Source organism: Fusarium vanettenii (assembly GCF_000151355.1).
Source record: "Fusarium vanettenii 77-13-4 chromosome 12 genomic scaffold NECHAsca_41_chr12_2_0, whole genome shotgun sequence".
NCBI classification, from domain to species: domain Eukaryota; kingdom Fungi; phylum Ascomycota; class Sordariomycetes; order Hypocreales; family Nectriaceae; genus Fusarium; species Fusarium vanettenii.
Window position 1 is genome coordinate 298,507 of NW_003315846.1, and position 20,454 is coordinate 318,960.

At 45.9% G+C, this 20,454-nt stretch overlaps 8 protein-coding genes across 8 annotated transcripts; 4 read left to right on the forward strand and 4 right to left on the reverse strand.

Annotated features, from left to right (window-relative positions):
* Positions 1-224: 224 nt before the first annotated feature.
* NECHADRAFT_53102 (uncharacterized protein) lies at positions 225-1,295 on the forward strand (the record flags this gene model as incomplete). The annotated part of the gene is given in 3 exon segments (XM_003041765.1): positions 225-433; positions 452-837; positions 883-1,295. 3 exon segments carry the CDS (start codon positions 225-227, stop codon positions 1,293-1,295), a joined length of 1,008 nt encoding a protein of 335 aa, XP_003041811.1.
* A 415-nt stretch (positions 1,296-1,710) lies between these two features.
* NECHADRAFT_53189 (uncharacterized protein) lies at positions 1,711-2,848 on the reverse strand (the record flags this gene model as incomplete). Its single annotated transcript, XM_003041824.1, has 2 exons — positions 1,711-2,200; positions 2,250-2,848. 2 exons carry the CDS (start codon positions 2,846-2,848, stop codon positions 1,711-1,713), a joined length of 1,089 nt encoding a protein of 362 aa, XP_003041870.1.
* A 1,468-nt stretch (positions 2,849-4,316) lies between these two features.
* On the reverse strand, positions 4,317-5,266 carry NECHADRAFT_87289 (uncharacterized protein; the record flags this gene model as incomplete). The annotated part of the gene is made up of 3 exons (XM_003041825.1): positions 4,317-4,644; positions 4,727-4,902; positions 4,937-5,266. 3 exons carry the CDS (start codon positions 5,264-5,266, stop codon positions 4,317-4,319), a joined length of 834 nt encoding a protein of 277 aa, XP_003041871.1.
* A 593-nt stretch (positions 5,267-5,859) lies between these two features.
* On the reverse strand, positions 5,860-7,787 carry NECHADRAFT_87290 (uncharacterized protein; the record flags this gene model as incomplete). The annotated part of the gene is made up of 2 exons (XM_003041826.1): positions 5,860-6,409; positions 6,457-7,787. 2 exons carry the CDS (start codon positions 7,785-7,787, stop codon positions 5,860-5,862), a joined length of 1,881 nt encoding a protein of 626 aa, XP_003041872.1.
* A 1,154-nt stretch (positions 7,788-8,941) lies between these two features.
* Positions 8,942-11,629, forward strand: NECHADRAFT_102095 (uncharacterized protein; the record flags this gene model as incomplete). The annotated part of the gene is made up of 8 exons (XM_003041766.1): positions 8,942-8,952; positions 9,083-9,161; positions 9,278-9,325; positions 9,462-9,484; positions 9,533-9,728; positions 9,820-10,195; positions 10,245-10,743; positions 10,807-11,629. The coding sequence occupies 8 exons, from the start codon at positions 8,942-8,944 to the stop codon at positions 11,627-11,629; spliced, it is 2,055 nt and encodes a 684-aa protein (XP_003041812.1).
* Positions 11,630-12,524: 895 nt separating this feature from the next.
* Positions 12,525-13,888, forward strand: NECHADRAFT_64607 (uncharacterized protein). Its single transcript, XM_003041767.1, has 3 exons — positions 12,525-12,588; positions 12,656-13,431; positions 13,484-13,888. Exons 1-3 carry the CDS (start codon positions 12,543-12,545, stop codon positions 13,844-13,846), a joined length of 1,185 nt encoding a protein of 394 aa, XP_003041813.1. The 5' UTR covers positions 12,525-12,542; the 3' UTR covers positions 13,847-13,888.
* A 49-nt stretch (positions 13,889-13,937) lies between these two features.
* On the reverse strand, positions 13,938-14,483 carry NECHADRAFT_87293 (uncharacterized protein; the record flags this gene model as incomplete). Its single annotated transcript, XM_003041827.1, has 1 exon — positions 13,938-14,483. One exon carries the CDS (start codon positions 14,481-14,483, stop codon positions 13,938-13,940), a length of 546 nt encoding a protein of 181 aa, XP_003041873.1.
* Positions 14,484-15,271: 788 nt separating this feature from the next.
* On the forward strand, positions 15,272-16,465 carry NECHADRAFT_87294 (uncharacterized protein; the record flags this gene model as incomplete). The annotated part of the gene is made up of 1 exon (XM_003041768.1): positions 15,272-16,465. The coding sequence occupies one exon, from the start codon at positions 15,272-15,274 to the stop codon at positions 16,463-16,465; it is 1,194 nt and encodes a 397-aa protein (XP_003041814.1).
* Positions 16,466-20,454: the final 3,989 nt, after the last annotated feature.

A 20,454-nucleotide genomic window follows, 5' to 3' on the forward strand; every position in this document is an offset into this window, starting at 1 on the left:
ATGCGAGGGGCCGGCGGGTTGCCTCGTGCTAACCTGCTGCAGGTCGCCAATGTCTCACATTTCCAGCCAGCCACGAAGACAAGCCTAGATGGGCTGGACCATGCCCACGTTTCCACGCCTGGGCATAGAGCGCTTAAATGGGAAAAAACTTGCTGAGACAAGTATGAGGATGGAAAGTGTTAGATCAAGCCTCCGGAGCCCCCACAGTGCCCCGAGCACAGCGAATGATCGGCAACAAATGCCATAAGAAAGCTGTCCCAGTCTGTCCTGATAATGGCAGCTACACTGATGGCAAATGCATTCTTCCCAGCGGACCCCAGTGTCCTCCCGGATCTTCCTTCAACGGTATTGACTGCGTCTTTGATGAACGCCCCAAGTGCCCCTCAGACTCAGTCATCAACGGTCGAGAGTGCATCTCCACAGGCGACGCCTAGTGCCCAGAGGGCTACAGTCTCACTGGAAATGATTGCATCGCAACTGAACCTCCCAGGTGTCCTGAAGGATCTACACTCGTCGGCAGACACTGCAGACACCCCGATATTCCCATCTGTAAGGACGGCACCAACCTGCAGGACGGACACTGCGCCTCTCCGACACCTCCCGAATGCCCGGTCGGTAGCTATTTCAGTAACGGCAGATGTCTTGCTCGAGATCGTCCTCATTGCCACTCTGCCAACTTCATCTACGACGGCACCAAGTGTATCGCGACAGGCAAGCCCAGGTGCCCTGATGATCTATGGTTTGATGGTACGCACTGTGTTGGCAGGGATAGACCCGCTTGTCCCGATGGCCAGTCGTTCAACGGCAAGGAGTGTATCTCGATCAAGGACCCTAGATGTCCTGACGATCTCTTCTTTGATGGCCATGGCAGTGTGTCTAGAGGCCCGCCCAAGTACGATGGCGACACTGCCTGGGACGGTCATAAGTGCGCCTCCAACAAGGACCCCAAATGTCCCGAACGCACCACATACGACCGCGCGACAAAGTCCTGCACAGCAAGGCCTCCCAAGTGTCCCGAGGGTACCGAACTTCGCGGAGACGTTTGTGTCCTAATCAAGCCTCCGGAGTGCCCTGAGGGTACTTACCGGAAGGGAGCCAAGTGTGTTGCTGATACACCACCTACATGTCCTGATGGCCTGCACATGGAGAACGGCAACTGTGTTTCATCTAAGCCGCCAACTTGTGGTGAGGGTACGGCGTTTGATGGAAAGAGATGTGTTATTGGCACCAAGATGGAGTGTTTCAACATGGAAGTTTGTCCTCCTGTCGGCGCGGCATCGCTGCCTGCTCCATGATTTGGAGAGTAGAGGGAGATGTGCCTGTAGTTTTAGAAGTCACTCCAATAAGATTTATTTGTACTCAACCTTTTCTGAACCAATCTTGTTCGTCGTTCTCTTGAATAGTGAGGTGCATGCAAATGATGAGAATGTTTTCCTAAAGGCTCAGATGTTGACGCTTTCTCAAGAAGTGAGCCATATTCACACAAACTCTGACAATACGCTTATTCTTGAACAAGGTGAATATGAAGCTTATAATAGTTTCTAGCTGGCCACAGAGAAGAGAATAGAACTACAAAGAGAAGATAATGTTAGGCTTGACCTCTAGAGGCTTTTAACCCGGCTCTATCCACAACAAACGATAGCATGGCCTCCAATGTCACATGCTCTTCATCCTAAGATAAGGCTCCGAACAGAAGTTGCTGTTTTCAGCTCACAGATCATCGTCCAGGGGACTGAGTCCCTGAGGTGTTCCCAGCCTCTTTTCGAACCAGAACCTAAGTCGCTCAACCCTCGCTCGATCCTCCATGAACTTTGAGAAGGCCGAAGGGTTGGTTCCAGGCATCTCGATGAACTTGGGATATCCGACTGGCGCAGGGACATCAGATCTGACACTCCAGAAACCGCTTTGCTTCTGGAAGTCCTTGCTAAGCAAAAAGTTGTGAAAAAGCTTGGCGCCTTCGGGGTGGGGTGCGTCCTTGAGGATAGCGGCTGTTTGCGGCCAAGAGACGAACTGGCCTTGCTTGGGAAAAGTGGCATTGAGTGGCCCCTGGGGCTTTGAGAGACCAAGACCAGAGGTGAAAGTTGCGACGTAGGTTGTGTTGGGATCAGCCACAAGGTCTGGGCCTGTGGCCGAACCGCGAACCCATCGTGGCTTCTGCTGTAGAAGTTTGTTGAACCAGGAGGTGCCGTATTGCTTCAGGCTATTGAATGGGTTAGTGGAACTGTAGGTAGGGGGGCTCGTGTACTCACATCAGCTCAAAGGCAAACAGAATAGCATCATCGTCGTTGGGATACGTCAAGACCAACTTCTCCTTGAATTCTGGGCGCAAGAAGTCCGGATACTCCTGAGGCGCCTTTCCTTTCAACTTGTCGGTATTCCAGATGAGCTGCCAGCCCAAACCAAGGAACCCGTAGTAAGCAGCATCGGTATCTCGGAAATCAGGGAAAATCTTGTCAAAGCCAAGAGGGGCATAGTTCAGTAACGCGCCCTCCTCCTTCCACCTGGGAAAATCCTGGAGCGTCTGCAGACCCAAGGTATCAACGTATACCTTGCCATTGGCGAGTTGCTCATCGATATTCCCGTCGTGGTACTTGGAAAGGTCGACGGTGAGGTTGAGCTTCATTCCGGGGAACGCCTTTTCGAAAGCGGCCTTGACAGCATCTTGTTGGTTCTTTTCATCTCCGCCCATCCAGGCAGTAACAACACCGCCTTCCTTCAATGCAGCCTTGTAGATCTGGTCGATAGACCTTGTTTCGACCTCAGGGGAGATATTGAAGCGCAGGAGATTATCGTACGCTGCTGCGCTAGCAGCAAGCAGCGAGATGGAACAGAGGGCTCGTAGATGCATGATGAATTTGTAATGACAGCTGAGGGTTGTCACAAAAAAAGTCTTCAGCAGCTCGTCCTTGACTTATATACATGGAACAGGAATAATTGACAAGGTCGGCATGATGTGCCGACTTCTTTCACTCGGCATGGACCTGATCACCATTCCACCAAGGAACAGACATCGCCGCACAGGAGTCGGGGGAATGTCCTGCCGGGCAGGTGCCGAGTGCCGACTCTGTGATCTTAAGTTGGCAATGGTAGATAAACGAAGAGGCCTGACCGGGGTGGCTTTCTAAGCTGCCGCGCGGTATCCCGTTATTGAGAATAAACTTTCTTAAAAGTAGCAAGGCTCTTTTACTAACGAGCGTTTCTACGGCTGTCAAAGCCTGGGATGTGTTGACTATGCTCGGACATGCATACCAGAACGGACTGAGTTCCGAAATTTGGTGCCGGACTATGATCCAACGGCCTAAACTCAGTATCTTTCAGCCGGGCCTACAAAGTTACCGGCCGATGACTGATAAGCGCGCGCATGGATCCACGATGGGATGGTTGCACGAACGGAGGCTATTCCGAATTCCGAAAGGCAGCCCATTCGCAATATTAAACCGCAGAAGCGGGTGTTTGGGCGAAACTCTAACAGCTAGCATTAGCTGATTCTCGTTGAACCGCTGACCTCCGAAGCGCAGCACAAAACGGTGCAGTACGACTGGAATGTGGCCTAGGTCTCGTCGAAGATATCCAACGCCAAGGTGGCATATGCTTGAGATATCCCTCGCGGCTAATCGAGCGTCCCGAGGGTCCAGAATGCACATCCACTCGCCTCGTCTCCTACGACATCAACTCCGAAACCACGACCATGAAGTCAAGACAATCTGCCAAGGTAATGAGGGCGAGCTGTTAGACATGCTGAAGAACTGGAAGGAAGTTTTCGTTGTTGTCGGGCTGCTGATGGCGACCCACCTGCAGATGGCGGATGAACAGGAGAAGGCCACAGCTTGTGACGGGATATCAGTTGGCATGGGTATCGACGTAGCTGGTTTATCCGCTCAGATCGGAGCAGAGTCGAGCAGGAGCAAACCCACTCGGCACGGTATTCGGGCGACAGGGTCGTGGCGGTCCAATACGGGAGCCTTAAGCTCGAGAACCGCCTGTTTAGGAACTTGCTGACAAGGGCAAAGGAGACCCCATTGACTCCAGGGACCTATTTCCAGGGGGCATTAATGAAACAGTATTATAAGAAATAAACATAGGTTCATGTGGTAACCTTATCAGGACAGGTTGGAGTGAGTGATAAGTACGATCGTCTGACTCAGTTCCCACCAAGGGCCGGGCTACAACTAGAATAAAGAACAGATTGTCAACACATCATAAAATCATGACCCAATGGAGTGATAAGTACAAATAGTTATAATACTAATATGGGGACCTAATGCTATAAGGCTGCAGAGAAGAAGAGTAATATGGCACTAGAAAGTCCAACGCTGCTATTCAGCGAACTCGATCGACACGTTTTCAACGTAGTATCGGTTCGACTGACCCGGGGCAGTGCAGGTAAACCCAATCTTCAGCTCCGCAGATGTCGTAGAAGGTTGGTAAACCGTCGAGACAAACTCCTCGAACTCGTAGTTGGGAGTTCGAGGCGGCACTGTAGGAACCTCACCAATGTTCTCGCCGCCAAAGCTTGCGGTCACCTTGCAACCTCCCTGAGCCGAAGGCGTATCGAACTCGACGTAGATGAATCGGATGCGGTAGGCCAGGTTGGGGCGAAGACCGGTGATTTCTTGGGCGATCGAGGTTTCGGGTCGCATAACCCTGTTTGTCATGTGTCAGTATCCAAGGGCATATTCATGAAGTGGGGGGTTTCTGGTTCTTATTGCTGCTTGTGTACACTTACATGACGTTGGGCGCGGAGTATTTCCAGAATACGGCACCGTTGGATACCGAAGCCGGTCCGCTGCGAACCCAGGGAGCGCCATTTGTATTGTCGTCGAAGTTTGCGTTGGCAATGGTGGGGAGAGTAGCCGGGGCTTCTGATGTAGTTGTGGATGCAATGGCAGATGTTGTCGACGTCTCTTGGGCGGATGTGGTGGTCGCCGTCGAAGACTCTGTCGAGGATAGGTCGGTGGACGTGGCGGTTTCCGTAGTCGATGGGATCGTCGATGTCGTGGAAGCAATCTCGGTCGTCAACGTGGTTCCGGTTGAAGCAGTCTCGCTCAGAGAGTTCTCGGACGAGGTAGTGGTGGAAAGAGGGATGGTCTCGGTTGTCGAGGTTTCCAGTCCCGGTCGACACGGTGTACGTCTCGGTATCAGTTGAAGCAGAGGACGAGGCAGAGACGCTCGTAGTCGTCACGCTGGGCCTGCATGGGCCAGCAATGACAGCATCTGCCGCGAGAAGGGCGACAAGTCCCGCGACGATACTCTTGAAAGAAGGCATTGCGATGATGAAAGAAGGTCTCCGGCGCAGTAAACGAGTGATTGCGTACGGAGGAGGGAAGAATTAGGAGGGAGGTTGAAGGGTAACAATCCAACGAAAAAAACAGCAGGGTTACACCCTCTCCTTTTCACCTGCTTTTCGGCCACCAGTTGGCTCGGCACATCTCAGCTTTCTCGACAACTACTGCATGGACCATGCTGTTGGTTCTACAACAAAGAAAAAACTACGCAAACATAATCACCACTTACAAGGGCTCTCCTAACAGGTCGTGCTTTTTGGGCCCACGCGCCATGCAAGCTAAGCTAAAGAAGGACTTGGTCTGGACTCTGCCAGAGGCGGCACAGAAAGGTTAATCTCATTTCTGACGGACTATTGGCACACTTGAGTCAATAGTTCCGGCGGGAGTTCCGTGCCGCGTTTTTCGTAATAATAAACCCCAATTTTTGGTCAGCCTTGTCACACGATGAGTCCGTAGATCGCACGCGATGTCTGCCCTAACTATTAAGGTTATTTTTGGAGTGGGCAAGAACAGTACTTTATATCTAATCTCTCGCTCAAGCCCTAATGGCAGCTTCATAGTGGCTGGTGTCTCCCTAGTATCTCGGACCAGAGGAACCAAGAAGTGGTTGCTCTGACCTTGTCCGTGGCGAGCCCCCAAACGAACTAACACTTTCCGACCTTCCCTGATTATCATCGAGACGGAAATAATCCACTGGTGACACAGGCTGCAACGATATCTGGCTATCGCTAATCGATGGCAAACGTTGCGGGCTGGATTTGGGGCTCATGGCAGGCGGCGGCAGCAAGAGCTCACCAAACTCACTGCTTGCAGCGGATCCCCTAGGGCGCCCCCAAGGCGAGTATCCAGAGCCCGTATCCCGGCTAGGTGTGTTGTTTAGCTCTGATGCTGGTGAGTGGAGGCCATGGACACGCCGGTAAATGTCCATCTTGGTATCTTCGTCGGGACGGAAAACCTTGGCGCCCGGTCGCATTATTCTAAACATGAGACCATAGACCACTAGTTGTAGGCCTAGGCATGTAGCTACCATAGCTGGGTAAATATGTTTGGCGTTGTATTTTCGGTCAGCCAAGGGATCGAGGGTGATGTATGCACGCTCGGCCCCTCTAGAGAACACGCCGCTCCTAGACGGTGTTAGCAAAGTAACGAAGACGCTTGTTTTGAAGCTTACCAGCATGTGCATGTGTTAAACACCCCAATAGAGGAGCAAAGAATCACAATGAGAATGGGTATTCCCAAGCTCGTGTCCTTAGCAACGGTCAGATACCAAGCCACCTGGCCCTTGAAAAGTAGTTGAATCAGCCACGTCAAGCCAGGGCTCAATATCAATGCAAAGGCGCACGATATGACCCAGAGGCTTCGACAATCTAGCCCCACAGTAGGAGTGAACCAGAGCAGGACCAAGGCGCAGGTCGCCGCTATCAGGACCGGTGCGAGAGATAGTATGAATAGGTAGAATGGTGATCGATCATCCTGGCCACCAGTAATAAGGACCTTCTTGGGTCGAAAGTTATATAGACTACCCGTCCATGGCTGTGCATCGATAAAGTCGACGACGCTACTTCTGCGTCTATTGGTGAGCCAAGCGATCTTGGATACTAGCATCGGGCTATTCGGAAAGATGTGCTGGTCTCGCTTCTTGCCCTTGAGTGTTCGGCAATATCGCTCCATGATGCGCAGGCATGTTCGACGAGACACGAAGCCGGAAAGCGTGTTGCTTAGCATGACGATTGTGACGAGCCAAGACAGAAACATGGCTGTACCGATTCTACCACCAGGCTGACTTGTTTGTTCTCCGCCAATCTCGGGGATAAGAGCGCTTAGAACAGAACAAAGATAGTTGATGATCACAACGCATGTTCGCAGCACCTCATTAGAACGGCTGTCGACCAACTCCTCTGCGGCCTCCAACAGAATATGGTCTATGTCCTGCTTTGCAAGACGTGCTCCGTTCTCATTCACGAGGTTTTCGAGTTCTCGGTTGACCGACGGCATATCGTTGGTGAGTTCTTCAAATGCCGATAGGATAGCCGCCAAAGCGCGAGCCGAAGCCTCCGAGTCAGGTCCACGAGGAGTTGCTCGGAGAGCTATGGCATAGAACCGGTTCCATATCTCGGCTTTGGTGAGAAGTGACCAGAGAGAGTCGATAGGATCGCCCATGAAATGCAGCATGGCAAATAAGCGGTTGACAGTTCCAACCCGAGCGACGTGGAGGTTACCCACGAGCAACAAGGCGGGGAGCAACCAAGTAAGGATTCGAGGCCACATGTCTTCGTACAAGCCAAAGTCTGCTTCTGGACACATTTTGTGGCATCCGTCGATGGTAAGCTTGAGATGTCCCGGCTCAGACATGGGTCTGCCTTCGTGAAAGAAGAAAATGCCATCATCCGAGTTGATGGATTGATTCAAAAGGCCGCTCGTAATGGTCTTGTTGCATAATTTCAGATCAACTGCAGCAACTTCAGAAGCTGCCCAGAACAGCAAGGCCACGGTGGTTGCCATAATGCTAAAAGAGAAACATGAGACGCAAAGAAGGGGGGAGAGTCACAGGAACAACATTTGAGATGCTTCCACAGTAGAGCGCCACGACGCTTTAAAAGCATGCCAAGCAAGGCGTTTTTACCGACGCAAACTTGGGGGCTTAGGAAGGGCAGCCTTGAACATTGTGTGGTTCGCACACCAATCAACATAACTGGGTGCCAGCAAGCCACATCTGAATGGAACAGTTTCTGCAAGACAAGAGACAGCAAGCCAGGGTTAAGTACGACACGTGGGAGACTGTACGCCCCGTTTCTTGGGGGCAAAGCCACCACCACCTGATCGGAAGGCACATCAGGCCAACAAGCGAGGACTGATCAAGCTTAATTCTTCGGATTTACGGCGCTTAATGATGGGGCCGTAACCGAGTTGGTGAGATGGGTAAATTCCAGGGTCGAAGCAGGGGGACGTGAGGCTGCGGGTGTGACTGGTCTTGTATCCCACGTTTTGGTGTTTGAAGCCCTCATTGGCCACGAAACGCGGAATGGTGAGCGGAATAGAAGAACAGAAATCCGCCATCGTTTGGATAAAAGAAAACACGAAATGAGTGCAACGAGAAGAGAAGAGGGAGCCTGGAGTTCCTGAATGCCCCTTGGCGGACAAGCATCAAAGAAGGTAGGCAGGCATGGATATGAGGAGCCCTAGCATCCCCACACTACCGATTTCCCACGAGCCAGTTGATCGGCCGATCACAGCACTATGCACCGTTTCTAACTGCGGGAACTCTTACATAAGATCTAACAAGTACCATCAACAATGTGTCGGATGTCGGCAGCGGGCCAAACGGCAAAGTTTGTTCCTGAACGCCCTCTTCGTAAATTACCCCTGGCTTCTGCAGCCACACAAAGCTTGCATCAATCAATAAGCCCTTTTAGTAAGCCACCAAGGTCGATTGATATTTTTACCTGTTTCCCAAGACCACCGGTCTAACATTTTATAGATCGGTCTATTTTAGCCTGCATATCACGAGTCTGAACTTTGAAAGCCTCGTGCGTGACAGGCTGGCTCCATTCTTGGATAATTTCCTTGTGATTTAGGACTCTTTATATATCAAACGTGCTTTATTATCGGTGTCTAAGCTGCGGGAACTACTGTCACTCCCTGGCAGTGCGTTTATCATGACGTTTAAGTAAGTCAGAGCTCAGTGAGAAGCTCCTCTGTTGCTGACAGATTCTTTTCCAACTCGCATCGAATATCCCTGAGCAGCTACTTCAACGGCACATGAATAACATTTAGATAATCAAATATATTTTGAGAAGCTTGGACATCATAATTTTCGTCTCACTCGCAACCAGCAAGGTGTCAGGCTTCGTGTCCACGATTGACCATTTTGTCATCGTGAGTGTGAGCTACCCTATACGCAGGGGAGGAGAACACTGCTCCAACTTGATCTACCCATTCAGGGTCTCACTGTTATCAGCTAGCTAACTCGCTGTGAGGACCCTCCCTGCTAGATTCTTCTTCAAGTGAAATTGAGGGGGGAAAACAGTGTTGAGCATTGGGTAAGAGAAGGGTTACGTTTCAACCACCTTCCCAAGGGGACCAGCACCCATGCCAGATCTGACACTCCAGCTTCTCACGTTGAGCCAATAGGAGGAAGTCTTTGAGTGGAGGTAATAAGCTACTAACCCAGAGTAGAAAGACTCCACCTTCTATCTCCAGTAATGATCGTCGCCGAGGATCACAACCACTTTTCTTGGCTTCATCAGACACGAAATGCGGCTCGAAATGGAGTGGCTTAGAGGTGTCTACTGGAAGCAAACTGATTCAATTACGGGAAATCTTCACGTGAGGTCGTCTTGGCTTCTCTCCCGCTTGTGTCACAGCCACACTCTCAGTGGCTCACTAAAAGAACAAGGCTGTAACAGGGGGGGCATTCACATGGAGATCATCTGCACTTTAGCTGTGTGTGCTAAATGAAGCTAAAAGGGAACACGTCCATTTCCTCCAGCCTGGCAAATCTTTCACACCTTGACCACTCCCATGATCTTGCTAGCAAATGGCGATGCCTTCGACGTGTGTTCGTCCGCTGTTCTTCCTCCAACACCAATCTGCTGCCGGCTCATCGGACAAAGGTCAGCTCAATGCAGAGGCACGTGCTCACGTTGCACGCCAGGCTGCCCTCAAGGAGGCCAAGAAGCCAAAAGTGCTGCAATTCATAAGTTGTTCCCCGGGAACAAAACCTCGCCGAAATCATTATCGCCTCACTGGCGAGACCGACGACCCTGGGGATGACAGGGATATTCGGCGCTTGAGAGCCAGCCATCGGTGCAAAATCCCGCTCAGTCCAAAAAAGGCCGCGAGCTTGGATCCGTTCGACTCTCTCGCTGTCCCAGAGCCGGCACGAGAAGAGCAATTTTTACTTCATTATGGTGAGCTACGCTTCATACTAGTTGCACGGGTTGCGCATAGGTCTAACAGATCATTCAGCATTCAACAGGACTCTACCGGCGTTTGGGGAGTCAGAAACCCACAAACGTGACTTTGCTCACTCGTGGATAACAAGAACCATGGAATCTCCCTTGGTTTTCTACGCTCAGATACTTGGATCCTCTACCCACTACTCCATCTCGTCGCCTGGCGCTGATGGGCAGAACCGCATCATCACAAGAGGGCTGCAGCGAAAGATTCAAGCCATCAGAGCTCTGAGAACCAAGATAGAGCAGTACAAGCCAGGCTCTTCTGGAGTCGACCAGGGTCTCCTTCTCGCCATCTTTATTCTCGCAATCCATGGAAACTTTGACCTGACGGATAGACCTGAGCCGCACCCCTTGTCGCCGATGGCTACCTACCGCGACATGAACATCTATGGGAGAATGACGTTTGGAGAGGAGCATATTAAAGCGCTCTATTACCTCGTCGAGCAGAACGGAGGAATCTCATGCGTTGACCCGCATGCTTTTGGATACGTGCTACCTCTGTAAGGCCCCGAACAACTCTGTCGATTAGCCTATCGGGCCATTCCACTAACTCCTAATCACAGGTTTGATATCGTCTACAGTGCTCGGAAAGGGTGTGTGCCCAGGTTCTCTTGTCCGCGCCAGCTAGAACCACTACTCGGTGGCAATTCATGGAAGCCTGATGCACAAGCCAGTAAAATGCTCACAACGTATGGTCAACGTCTACGGCCAAGTCCCGACGGAGTGATACCCATCTATCTGGACCAAAGCCTAGTCAAAATATTTCAGGTCATGTTGGAAGTCACTGTCGGCCTCGATCATTACTGCCGTGGTGGAGAGGGGGCGCCTGATTCGCTGGATGTGCTGCTCAACAACTGCGACTGGGCAGCTCACACAACTCTATCTCTGTCTCCCTACACACCGATGCCTACGGAAGGCAAAGATGAAGAGTCAGAAATCGATGTGTCATGTACACATCGCCAGATCTGCAGGCTTTGTGCACTCCTTCATGTCGACATGGTCCTTCTTCCGACACCACCCCACACGGGAATTAAGCTACGCCACGCAAAGAGGATCTTGCGCTTACTAGAAAGGTTGGATAAGCAAGATCCCACCGAGGATGACCAAATCTCAGAGCTCTTGACCTGGGCGACAGTCCTCGGTGCAATTGCTACCAGATTCACAGAGTTGGAGGGGTGCTATGGCACCCGTGTTGAGAAACTTGCCCAGAAAACGCCCTGGAACGTTGTCAAACCTTGCTTCGAGCAGCACTTGTGGTTTGACCCGGTATATGACGGTCCAGCCTGTAGGCTATGGAGCGAAGCAGTAGAAAGGTCAAGTTCTGGTGATGAGGAACTGACTCTTGGGGATGAAGAAGAAAAAGATTCCGCGTTAAGTGTTGACTAAACCCTTGCACTATGGGAGGCAATGCAGTCATGGAAATCCCTGTAAAATATTGGTCTGTTAATCAGAGAAAACATGTTGGTTCCGTCGAAGCGGTGCTCAATGGCTATGATGCGCATGTCAGTTCTATAATAACCCCGGCCACGTAATCCTTTGACAGTAGAGATGATATGATGGTGGGCTCGACCACGGGTAGAATGAGATCCGAAGCTTGCTAGTGGCCACTGGCTTTGAGGACTCGGCACTCGGCAGGGGAAGTCGCATGACGAGTCGAGCGCCACAAAGAAACGACTTGGTGGCTTCGTATCAGCTGAGAGTGCCTCCGGGCGCAGCATAAAGCGCTACGGTAATTCCCGAAGGCACACTTGTAAGCTTAGTATTGTCGAAGTTACAAGTGGGAAGGCCAGGGAGACTTGAATGTTGATCAAAGCGATATCCTTGGCCATCTTGATCACGGTATTAAATTATGGATGCTGTCAAAAATGCCAAGACGGGATCTGAAGTCGATCCTCCACACGAAACGACTCAAGTTCGAGACCAGTCTGATGGTAGCGCCGCCTGAACCCCGTGTTCCCTCACCATGGCTGCCCACCGGCGTTCTAGACCTCGTCATTAGAATTGCGAGGCCCGCCATTGGACGGATGTGGCTTTGAGGCTGAGACTTGCCCTGCCCTGTCCCTTTTTATAGCCCACGTCTTTGTCTCGATGACGCACGCTTGCCCTCAGTGACCCGGGGTGTGATTGGTCGCCGCTTTGGCTGTTGTTGGGAGACAAGGGATAATTAAGGTGTCCCGAGGCCAAGCCTGTTAAACTTATAGAAAGGGCTCCGACATTCAGTTAATTTCTCTCAGCCATATTGCTGGTTTAAATTGTTGTCCGTTTTTTTTCTATCGCTTCACTCAAACCCCTCCCCGTGATGAAGTCTCTCATCAGTACAGCCGTTATTTCGGCGATGTCACTCCGTAAGTACAGGCCATTCTTCCGTTGGGCCGTGAACGTCTACTCACATACCACTTTGTTCTTGTTCAGTTACGCAAAAAGCATCAGCAACACTTGCAACCTACTGCACCGGTGACTCCAACGACGTGTGCTACAGCTGGGGCGTCCCAGAATCGACAGCCTCTTCAGGCTCTGGTAACATTTTCTTCCGCCTCGAAGCTCCCGCCGACTACCAATGGGTCGCCCTCGGAACTGGTACTGGCATGAGTGGTTCCACAATGTTTGTCATGTACCAAGATGGCTCTGGGAACATCACTCTCAGTACAAGAAAGGGTCACGGCCACGACATGCCCGAGTACAACACGTTCCAAGGTGTCAAGTTGCTTGAGGGAACTGGAGTGTCCAACAAGACAATGGTTGCTAATGTACAATGCAATGGCTTTACTCGCATGGACTTCTCCGGGTCCAATGACTGGATCGGTGCGTGGAAGAAAGGTCAAGCTTTGGACTCTGCGAGTGTCCGCGCCATCATCGAGGAGCACGACGGCACGGATGGGTTTTCAGTGGATTTTTCCAAAGCCAGTATCGCCTCTGATGAGAACCCCTTTACAAAGACATCGAGCAAGACGCCCACCTCTACTTCTGGCAACGATGCTGTCTCTGGCGGCGGCGGAGGCGAAGACCACAGCGGTACCATTCATGGCATCATCATGTCGATAGTCTTTCTCATTGGATTCCCCATTGGATCGTTGCTGATGCCTCTGATTGGGAAATGGCTTGTTCACGCTGGCTGGCAGATCATGGTATTTGTGGGCATGTGGGTTGGGTTTGGGGTTGGTAAGATTGCTGCCGATAAAAACGGACAGGTAAGGACATCTCAAGCTTCGATCTCATGTGTTGGGTGCTAACACTTAATAGTGGCTCAATGAACCTCATGTCCAGCTTGGCCTAGCCGTCTGTATCTTGATGATCCTGCAGCCTGTACTTGGATGGTTGCATCACCGCAACTACGTCAAGTTTCAGAAGAGAACACCTGTTAGCCATGGGCATCTTTGGTACGGGAGGGTGTTGATGATTATTGGTATAATTAACGGTGGAATCGGACTGCAACTAGCTTCAGCCTCTGCAGGGTTGATAGCTGCATATTCTGTGGTTGGCATCATTGTGTTTTCATTGTATGTCGCGGGCGCTGTTCGTAAAGAGATGGCGCGGCGCAAAAAGAGCAAGGGGATGGAGCAACTAGATGCCAACTCTAACAGTGCCCTGGAGCTGTTGCCATGAAATGTCACTTTGGGTTAAGCATATTGAAAATCAAAATCATTACTACCAATAACTCTCCTCAAGCCCAATGTACAAGCCGTGGTTCACCTCCCTAACGAATCTTGCGCTGGTTCTCCAGAGGGTATTGCGCCACCATGGAAACTGGGACAGTAACTCTTCCACGAGGTGCAATCTTCATGCTATGCTCATCTCTCATCATTGCCCATGCAATCCCCTTTCCCCCCTCTGCGTTGATCTCATACACCTCTTTGATGCGATATGCGTAGTCGTAGCCTTCGTAGTCCACATGCTCCTCATTGTACTCCTTGTTCCCCAGGCCGTCTTCGGGGAGGGGCTTGTCGCCCGGGTTTCGGGTGACGGCCTCGTCCACGGGGCAGATGTGTGTGATGGCGGAATGTGGTGCGGTGCGATAAAACCAGATTCTCTTGACGCCGGCCATGTTGTACTTTCTGAACTCGTGGGTCTTGGTGCCGTCGATGATCTGTTGCATGTAGGGGTCGTTCATCGCGAGAATCATATCGGTACGGACGGGCTTGGGCGGCGCCACCTTGGGCACAACAGCCGGCTTCTTGGCGCGCTTGACGTGGCGGGCGGTGGCAGAGGAGGCGGCCTTGCGAGATTTCTGAACACGTGCCATTGCGTGCGATGTGATGATGGTGATTCACTGTGAAGATGTAGGTGGTTTGGTGTTGTGATGTCTGAAGCTGTGTTCGTGTTTGTGTTTGTTTGTGTGATGAGAAGGATGACAGTGCAATGACAGTGGCAGCGAACACAGGCGGATATCTGCGAATTAAATAGCATCCGCTAACCCCCAACCAATGGCCATTACCCTCTCACACAGGGTCTCGGTCTGATGACTCTTAATTTGGATTCATGAAATCTGTTGAGAAGTTATTACATTTAGGCCTGCTGGGCTTTTAAAAAGCAATCATGGTTTGCGGGGATAAGAGAGGCTTCTCTGTCGCCTAACAGCCTAGAAGCTTTTTTTTCAGTCACGATGCAGGAAAGTCAAATAAACAGGTTCACAAAGTTTTTCCCGGGTGCATTTAATGGGTTGCACAGCCCTCATTACCCTGGTAACCAAAGAGGCTGCCTAACTTTGTGCTCACACAGTGGTAACAATAGAGAATAGAGTCCTGTCATGTGGACGGCTCAGCACACAAAGGCTACTCAAAACTGCCATCAGCATACTTGTGCGATCCCATGCTGGCAGTCATGCCGTGATAAGATTTGGACACCATGTTCCCTTGTGAATGCAATCTAGGAAAGAAAGCAGCGTACCTAACCGGTATAAAGATGGCGCTTCATCAGGCATCAACAGTTCCGTACGCCCCCTTTCAGGACAGATACTTAACAACACGGGTCTCCGCATCAGATATCTTTCCTAATCAGTTCAACACAACATAATCGCTGCGGGATCTCCTAATGTCTAACGACATTCCGGTCGCTTATGATTTGTCCTCCCATCATGCTCTTGGTGGGGGCTCGTATGCTTTCAAATCGGACTATCCTTCATACCTCAAAACTTTGCTCCGAGATCCAAGCCACAGAACCGAAGTAAACATCATCATTCAACCAAATTGCTCGCCACATGTGGGCACACTCTGCAGCCTTGGCCTTGCGTTCGTCGTTGCTCGTCGCCTGATTGACATCGGCCTTGACGTTTCGGTGACTTGTGACCTCTGGGACCGCGCAAAGGGCGAGCAATACACGATAGATGGGGTGGCATACCAAAGAAGCCTTCGGGACAAAGGCACATTCCAACGGTATCTGCCACACTACGTCGAGATACTTTCAACACTCAGCGAACGATACAGAGTCCCCCATCACCTTCGGATGGAAGAAGAATTTCTCAGCAATCAAGCCATTCCCGGCGTGTTACAGGACTTGATCCTCAATCGAGAGTTCTATGGCCGATATCTAGCACCAGGCCGAGCTGCGTTGGCCATCCGGGCTGGATGCCCAACATGTGGGTTGGTCGAGAAATATGGCACCAAGAATATCTATGCCGAGGATGGTTCGAGCGTTTCATTCGAATGCCCTTCGCATGGAAGATTCTCTTACAGCACTAAAACAGAATGCAACCAGTTCCAGTTCAATTGCCAACTCTTCAATTTGGTTCTTGGCCTCTATTACGAAAGAGTTTCGTACAACTGGATCGAAATTTGTGGGAGCGATTACGCCGGGTTTTGGCAAGAACAGCTCCTTTGGCGCTTCTTATCGAAACCTATCACCATCGTCTACACGCCTCTCATCTCCGATTGGTCTGGCTCAAAGGTCTCGAAGAGCCTCTATCTCCAGGAGACTGCGTACCATTATCTACGAGAAGCCGGGCAGGAGTACCTGCTTAATTATGGAGTATGTCGCAAGGAAGGAAAAGACCTTAACATTCTTTGGGATGAAATTGAGCGGTGGGTTGACGAGCCGTTTCGCCTTTTTCGTGGATACAGTATCCACTACCTCCATCTTCTTTTTGAGGGAAAGTCTATCAACCTTGGGACCATCCATCAGGGGAAAAGAGTACCTCGTCTAAGCCCCGAAGAAGAAACGGTGCATAATGAGCTAAAGGAAGGATCACAAGACTGTGAGAACACATGTCGTGGTGACGATGCTGCATGAAACGGGGGGACTCTGGAATCTGAGTGAAGGCAGTAAGAAGAACATGTAAATAAGAAAATGATCTAGGATGTAGTAAGCTCGGAAAATATTTTTTTCATTATCCATAAGACGTCTTCAAAGGGGCCATCATTGCATCATGCACATTGCCAATACTCTGCCAACACTGTTTCAGGCTCCTCGCATCGTGCAGGTACGCGCTCTGTATCTTCTGAATTGACTTTTTGACTGGCATTATGATGATACATATCACATTTCCTGGATGACAAGTGTATAGAATTTATATATATGGCACCTAAAGATTAATGATTTATTTATTGAGGATTCTTTAAACTCATATTAAACTTAGACCATAGGTCCAGAGTCGCAATTTCTGTCAAAATGCATCTCTTTTAAATAAAGGACATGCCAGCGCATAAAACAAGCTTTGCCGCCGTCCCGTACCGAAACCTCGTTATACGCAACGAGAACAGCTTTATCATACATATCAATTGAAACCTCCTCCACGGAGCTTTGTCTTTTGACGGCGGCAATATAAGACCTAGGCCTCTTTGAGCCAGAGTGAAGCCGGTGTAAGCATGATACATTGGGACAGATGGAGTCAATGTCATTTTGACACCAGATGTAAATGATGACAAGCTAGGCTCTTATCTAACGCTAGGACCAGTACTAAATTAAGAACAGCGCCTCGATAGGCATCTATGCAGAAACAGATATCAGGGTTTAAAATACCTAGCCCATAGGTACCCATAGGCACCTAATAAAAAGGATAAAAGACCTAATAGGTAAAGGAAAATCCAGATAGGCTATATAGGTTACCTAATAAGTACTTAAGATATATTAATAAAACCTATAAGAAATATAAAAATACTTATAGGTACCTAAATATAATATACTAAGATATATTTAAAGGAAATAAAATAAATAAATAGCTAATTAAAAAGGAAACTAAATAATTACTATAAAATAAATCCTATTATTATATTTAAATACCTTACTAATAATAATAATATAAGAAAAAAGTAATATAATTATAGGGCAAATATTTTTATAGCCTTAGATAAAAATATTCTAAAAACCTTATAGAATATCTTAAAGTCTTAAGGTATAAGAGTCTTATATTTATTATATTTAATAAGCTTATTAATAACTAAGGTAAATTAATATATATTAATTACTATATTATTAAAAAAGACTTACTTTTAAAAATAGAGGTAAAAAATAACTTATTAGCCTCTTAGAGGATATAGATAATATTTAGCTATATATATATATTATTTATCTTAATATATATAATCTCCTTTATAAGCTAAGTAAAGGTAATAAGAGGGAAGATAAGACGCTAAGAATCTCTATATACTTAAGTAATTTCCTTGCGATAAATAACTAAGGGTAATTAATATAATTAAAATAAGCGAAAGAAGTAATATATTCTTAGGTCTAAAGCGGCGGGCCTATTAGGGCGCAGGGGGGTTATAGCTAGGTAGAGTCTTATTAGTATACTAGGGATTATTTATCTAAGCTAGGGGCTAAGATAGCGCCGCGGCATAGGCATAAATATAGTATATATAATTAAGATTCTATTTTTAGCCACGGGTAATATAAGGATAAAAGATAATACGAGAGGGTATAATTACTATAAAGATTAATATAAATAATTACTATAAAGTAAAAATAAGAAATACCTAATAAGGGAGTATATAAGTAATATAACTAAATCTAAAAGAGAAGATATAAGAGATATTAGGTATTATAAAGATTAATATAAATAATAACTATAAAGTAAAAATAAGAAATACCTAATAAGGGAGTATATAGGCAATATAAATAAGTCTTAATAAGAAGAGGCAAAGAATATTAAGTATTATAAAGATTAATATAAGTAATTACTATAAATAAAAAGAAATATACCTAATTAGATTATAGGTATATAAAGAAAATAATATTAATATAGAGAAAAAAAAGAAAAGGTATATATAAGGAGGGAAAATATATAGCGCTCTTAAAGCTATAAAGGCAAAGGGTAAATAAGGTATTACTAATTATTATAAATAAAGAGTATTATAATAATAAATTCATAAGAAAGGCGTAAGTAATTAATAAGAAATATAGAAATACTCTAGCTAAGCCTATTTAGGTCTAGCTTAATTAGATTTAAGTAAATATAGGTTAATAGGCTAAAGAGATAAGAAAAATACTAAGCTCTTTATTTATTTTTCTTTTACTTTTTTTATTAAATTTATCCTTTTTTATTTCTTTTTATCCTTTTTATAATAATATATATATTAATTTTTAATTAAAGAGAGATATTTTTAATATATTATATTATATTATTTAATATATTATATTATATTTTTTTTTTTTTTCCTTTTTAATTACTATTAATATTTAATAATATATATTCTAATAACTTATAAATAATATTCTTTTTTAATCTATTATAATATTAATAATATATATTATTATAATTAGATAACTACGAGGTATATTAATAAAATAGTATTTATAATAATTATTTTATATTAATTAGACTAAGGCGCCTTATTAGCGGGCCTTTAAAGAAATAAAAGGCTAAAGAAGAGCTTTCCTAGAACCTAAATATTATTAAAGCCTAGAAGTATAATAAAAATCTACCTAAGGATATAAAGCGCAGGGAGAAAGCTATTAAGGCCTATAAGTAATAATAAAGCCGAGTAAAAGCGAAATTAGAGAAGGGTAAAGAGTATTAATCGGCGGATATAGCTATATAGGGCATATTAATTAATAATACGCGATAAGACTATAATATAAAATAATAAGTATTAATTAATTATTATAATAATATTTATACTAATAATATTTTTAGTATAGCACTTAGAAAGCACCCTGACTAACTTTAGGCTATTATTATTAATTCCTCTTAAGGGGATAATAATAATATTTCTTAGGATATTAAGGATATCGCCTAGAAAGAGGTCCTTAACCTAGATAAAGATAAATAATAATAGCTTAATAATATTAATTATAGGCTTAATTATATTATTAAGATAGAGATTAATAAGGAGGATAATAAGATAGAATATATAGCTATAATAAAGAGAAAGATATAAATATATAACTTAAATAATAAAGTAAGGATAATACTAATATTATCTAGAGAGATCGCTATATCTATCTTAAAATATACTATTAAGTACTCCTCGAGGCTTTATATATACTTTATTATAAGTATTATTATATAAAGATATATCCCCTTATATATAATAAGGGTCTTTTTATACTCGAGAAAAACTAAAAGGCGAAAATATAAGTATAATAGCTACTTATAGTAATTATATATACTAATCCTTAAAATAAGGGAAATACCTTATTAAAGCCTAGCATAAATAGATTTATATAAACTAAGATATTTATTTAATTCTTAGTTAATACTAAATAAAAGCATATAAGCTATAATATATTATTAATCTCCCCTATTAAAGATAATAATACTAAGACTAATTAAGGTCATATTTAAGATATAATCTTTCTAATTATTAACTCTCGCTTTAACCTATAGAATTAATAGGGCTTAATAAAAGAGCCTTTTAAGGATAATACTAGTAATAATATCCTTATCGATAAGTATAAGATATAATACCTAAATATTAAGACTAAGTAAAAATAATAATATATTATAATATCTAAATAATTATATTAATTATTTATAGATATTATATTAGCTTCCGCATTTATAATTAATAAAAGAAGACTAATAAAGAGCGCCTATAGGTTAACTTTAAGCTAATAATTACTAATATAATTAAGGAGATCTAATTATAAGAGGTCTACCTATATATAAGCCTAATTTCTAGAAGCTAGGAATATCTTCCTAGGCCTAACTAGCTTTAGGGTAATTTTAAGATTACTTAGCTTAATATATTTAAGAATATATTACGCTATTTTAACTCTATTATAATAAGATCTTTTTATATTTTAATAGATAGCTTTACTATTAATAAGATTAATAATAA

Excerpts from the sequence above, each read along its gene's own strand:
- NECHADRAFT_64607 (XM_003041767.1), top strand. The coding sequence starts at position 12,543 with ATGAAGTCTCTCATCAGTACAGCCGTTATTTCGGCGATGTCACTCC. Across the intron at positions 12,589-12,655 it reads TATTTCGGCGATGTCACTCC|TTACGCAAAAAGCATCAGCA; the intron begins GTAAGTACAGGC and ends GTTCTTGTTCAG. Across the intron at positions 13,432-13,483 it reads CTGCCGATAAAAACGGACAG|TGGCTCAATGAACCTCATGT; the intron begins GTAAGGACATCT and ends AACACTTAATAG.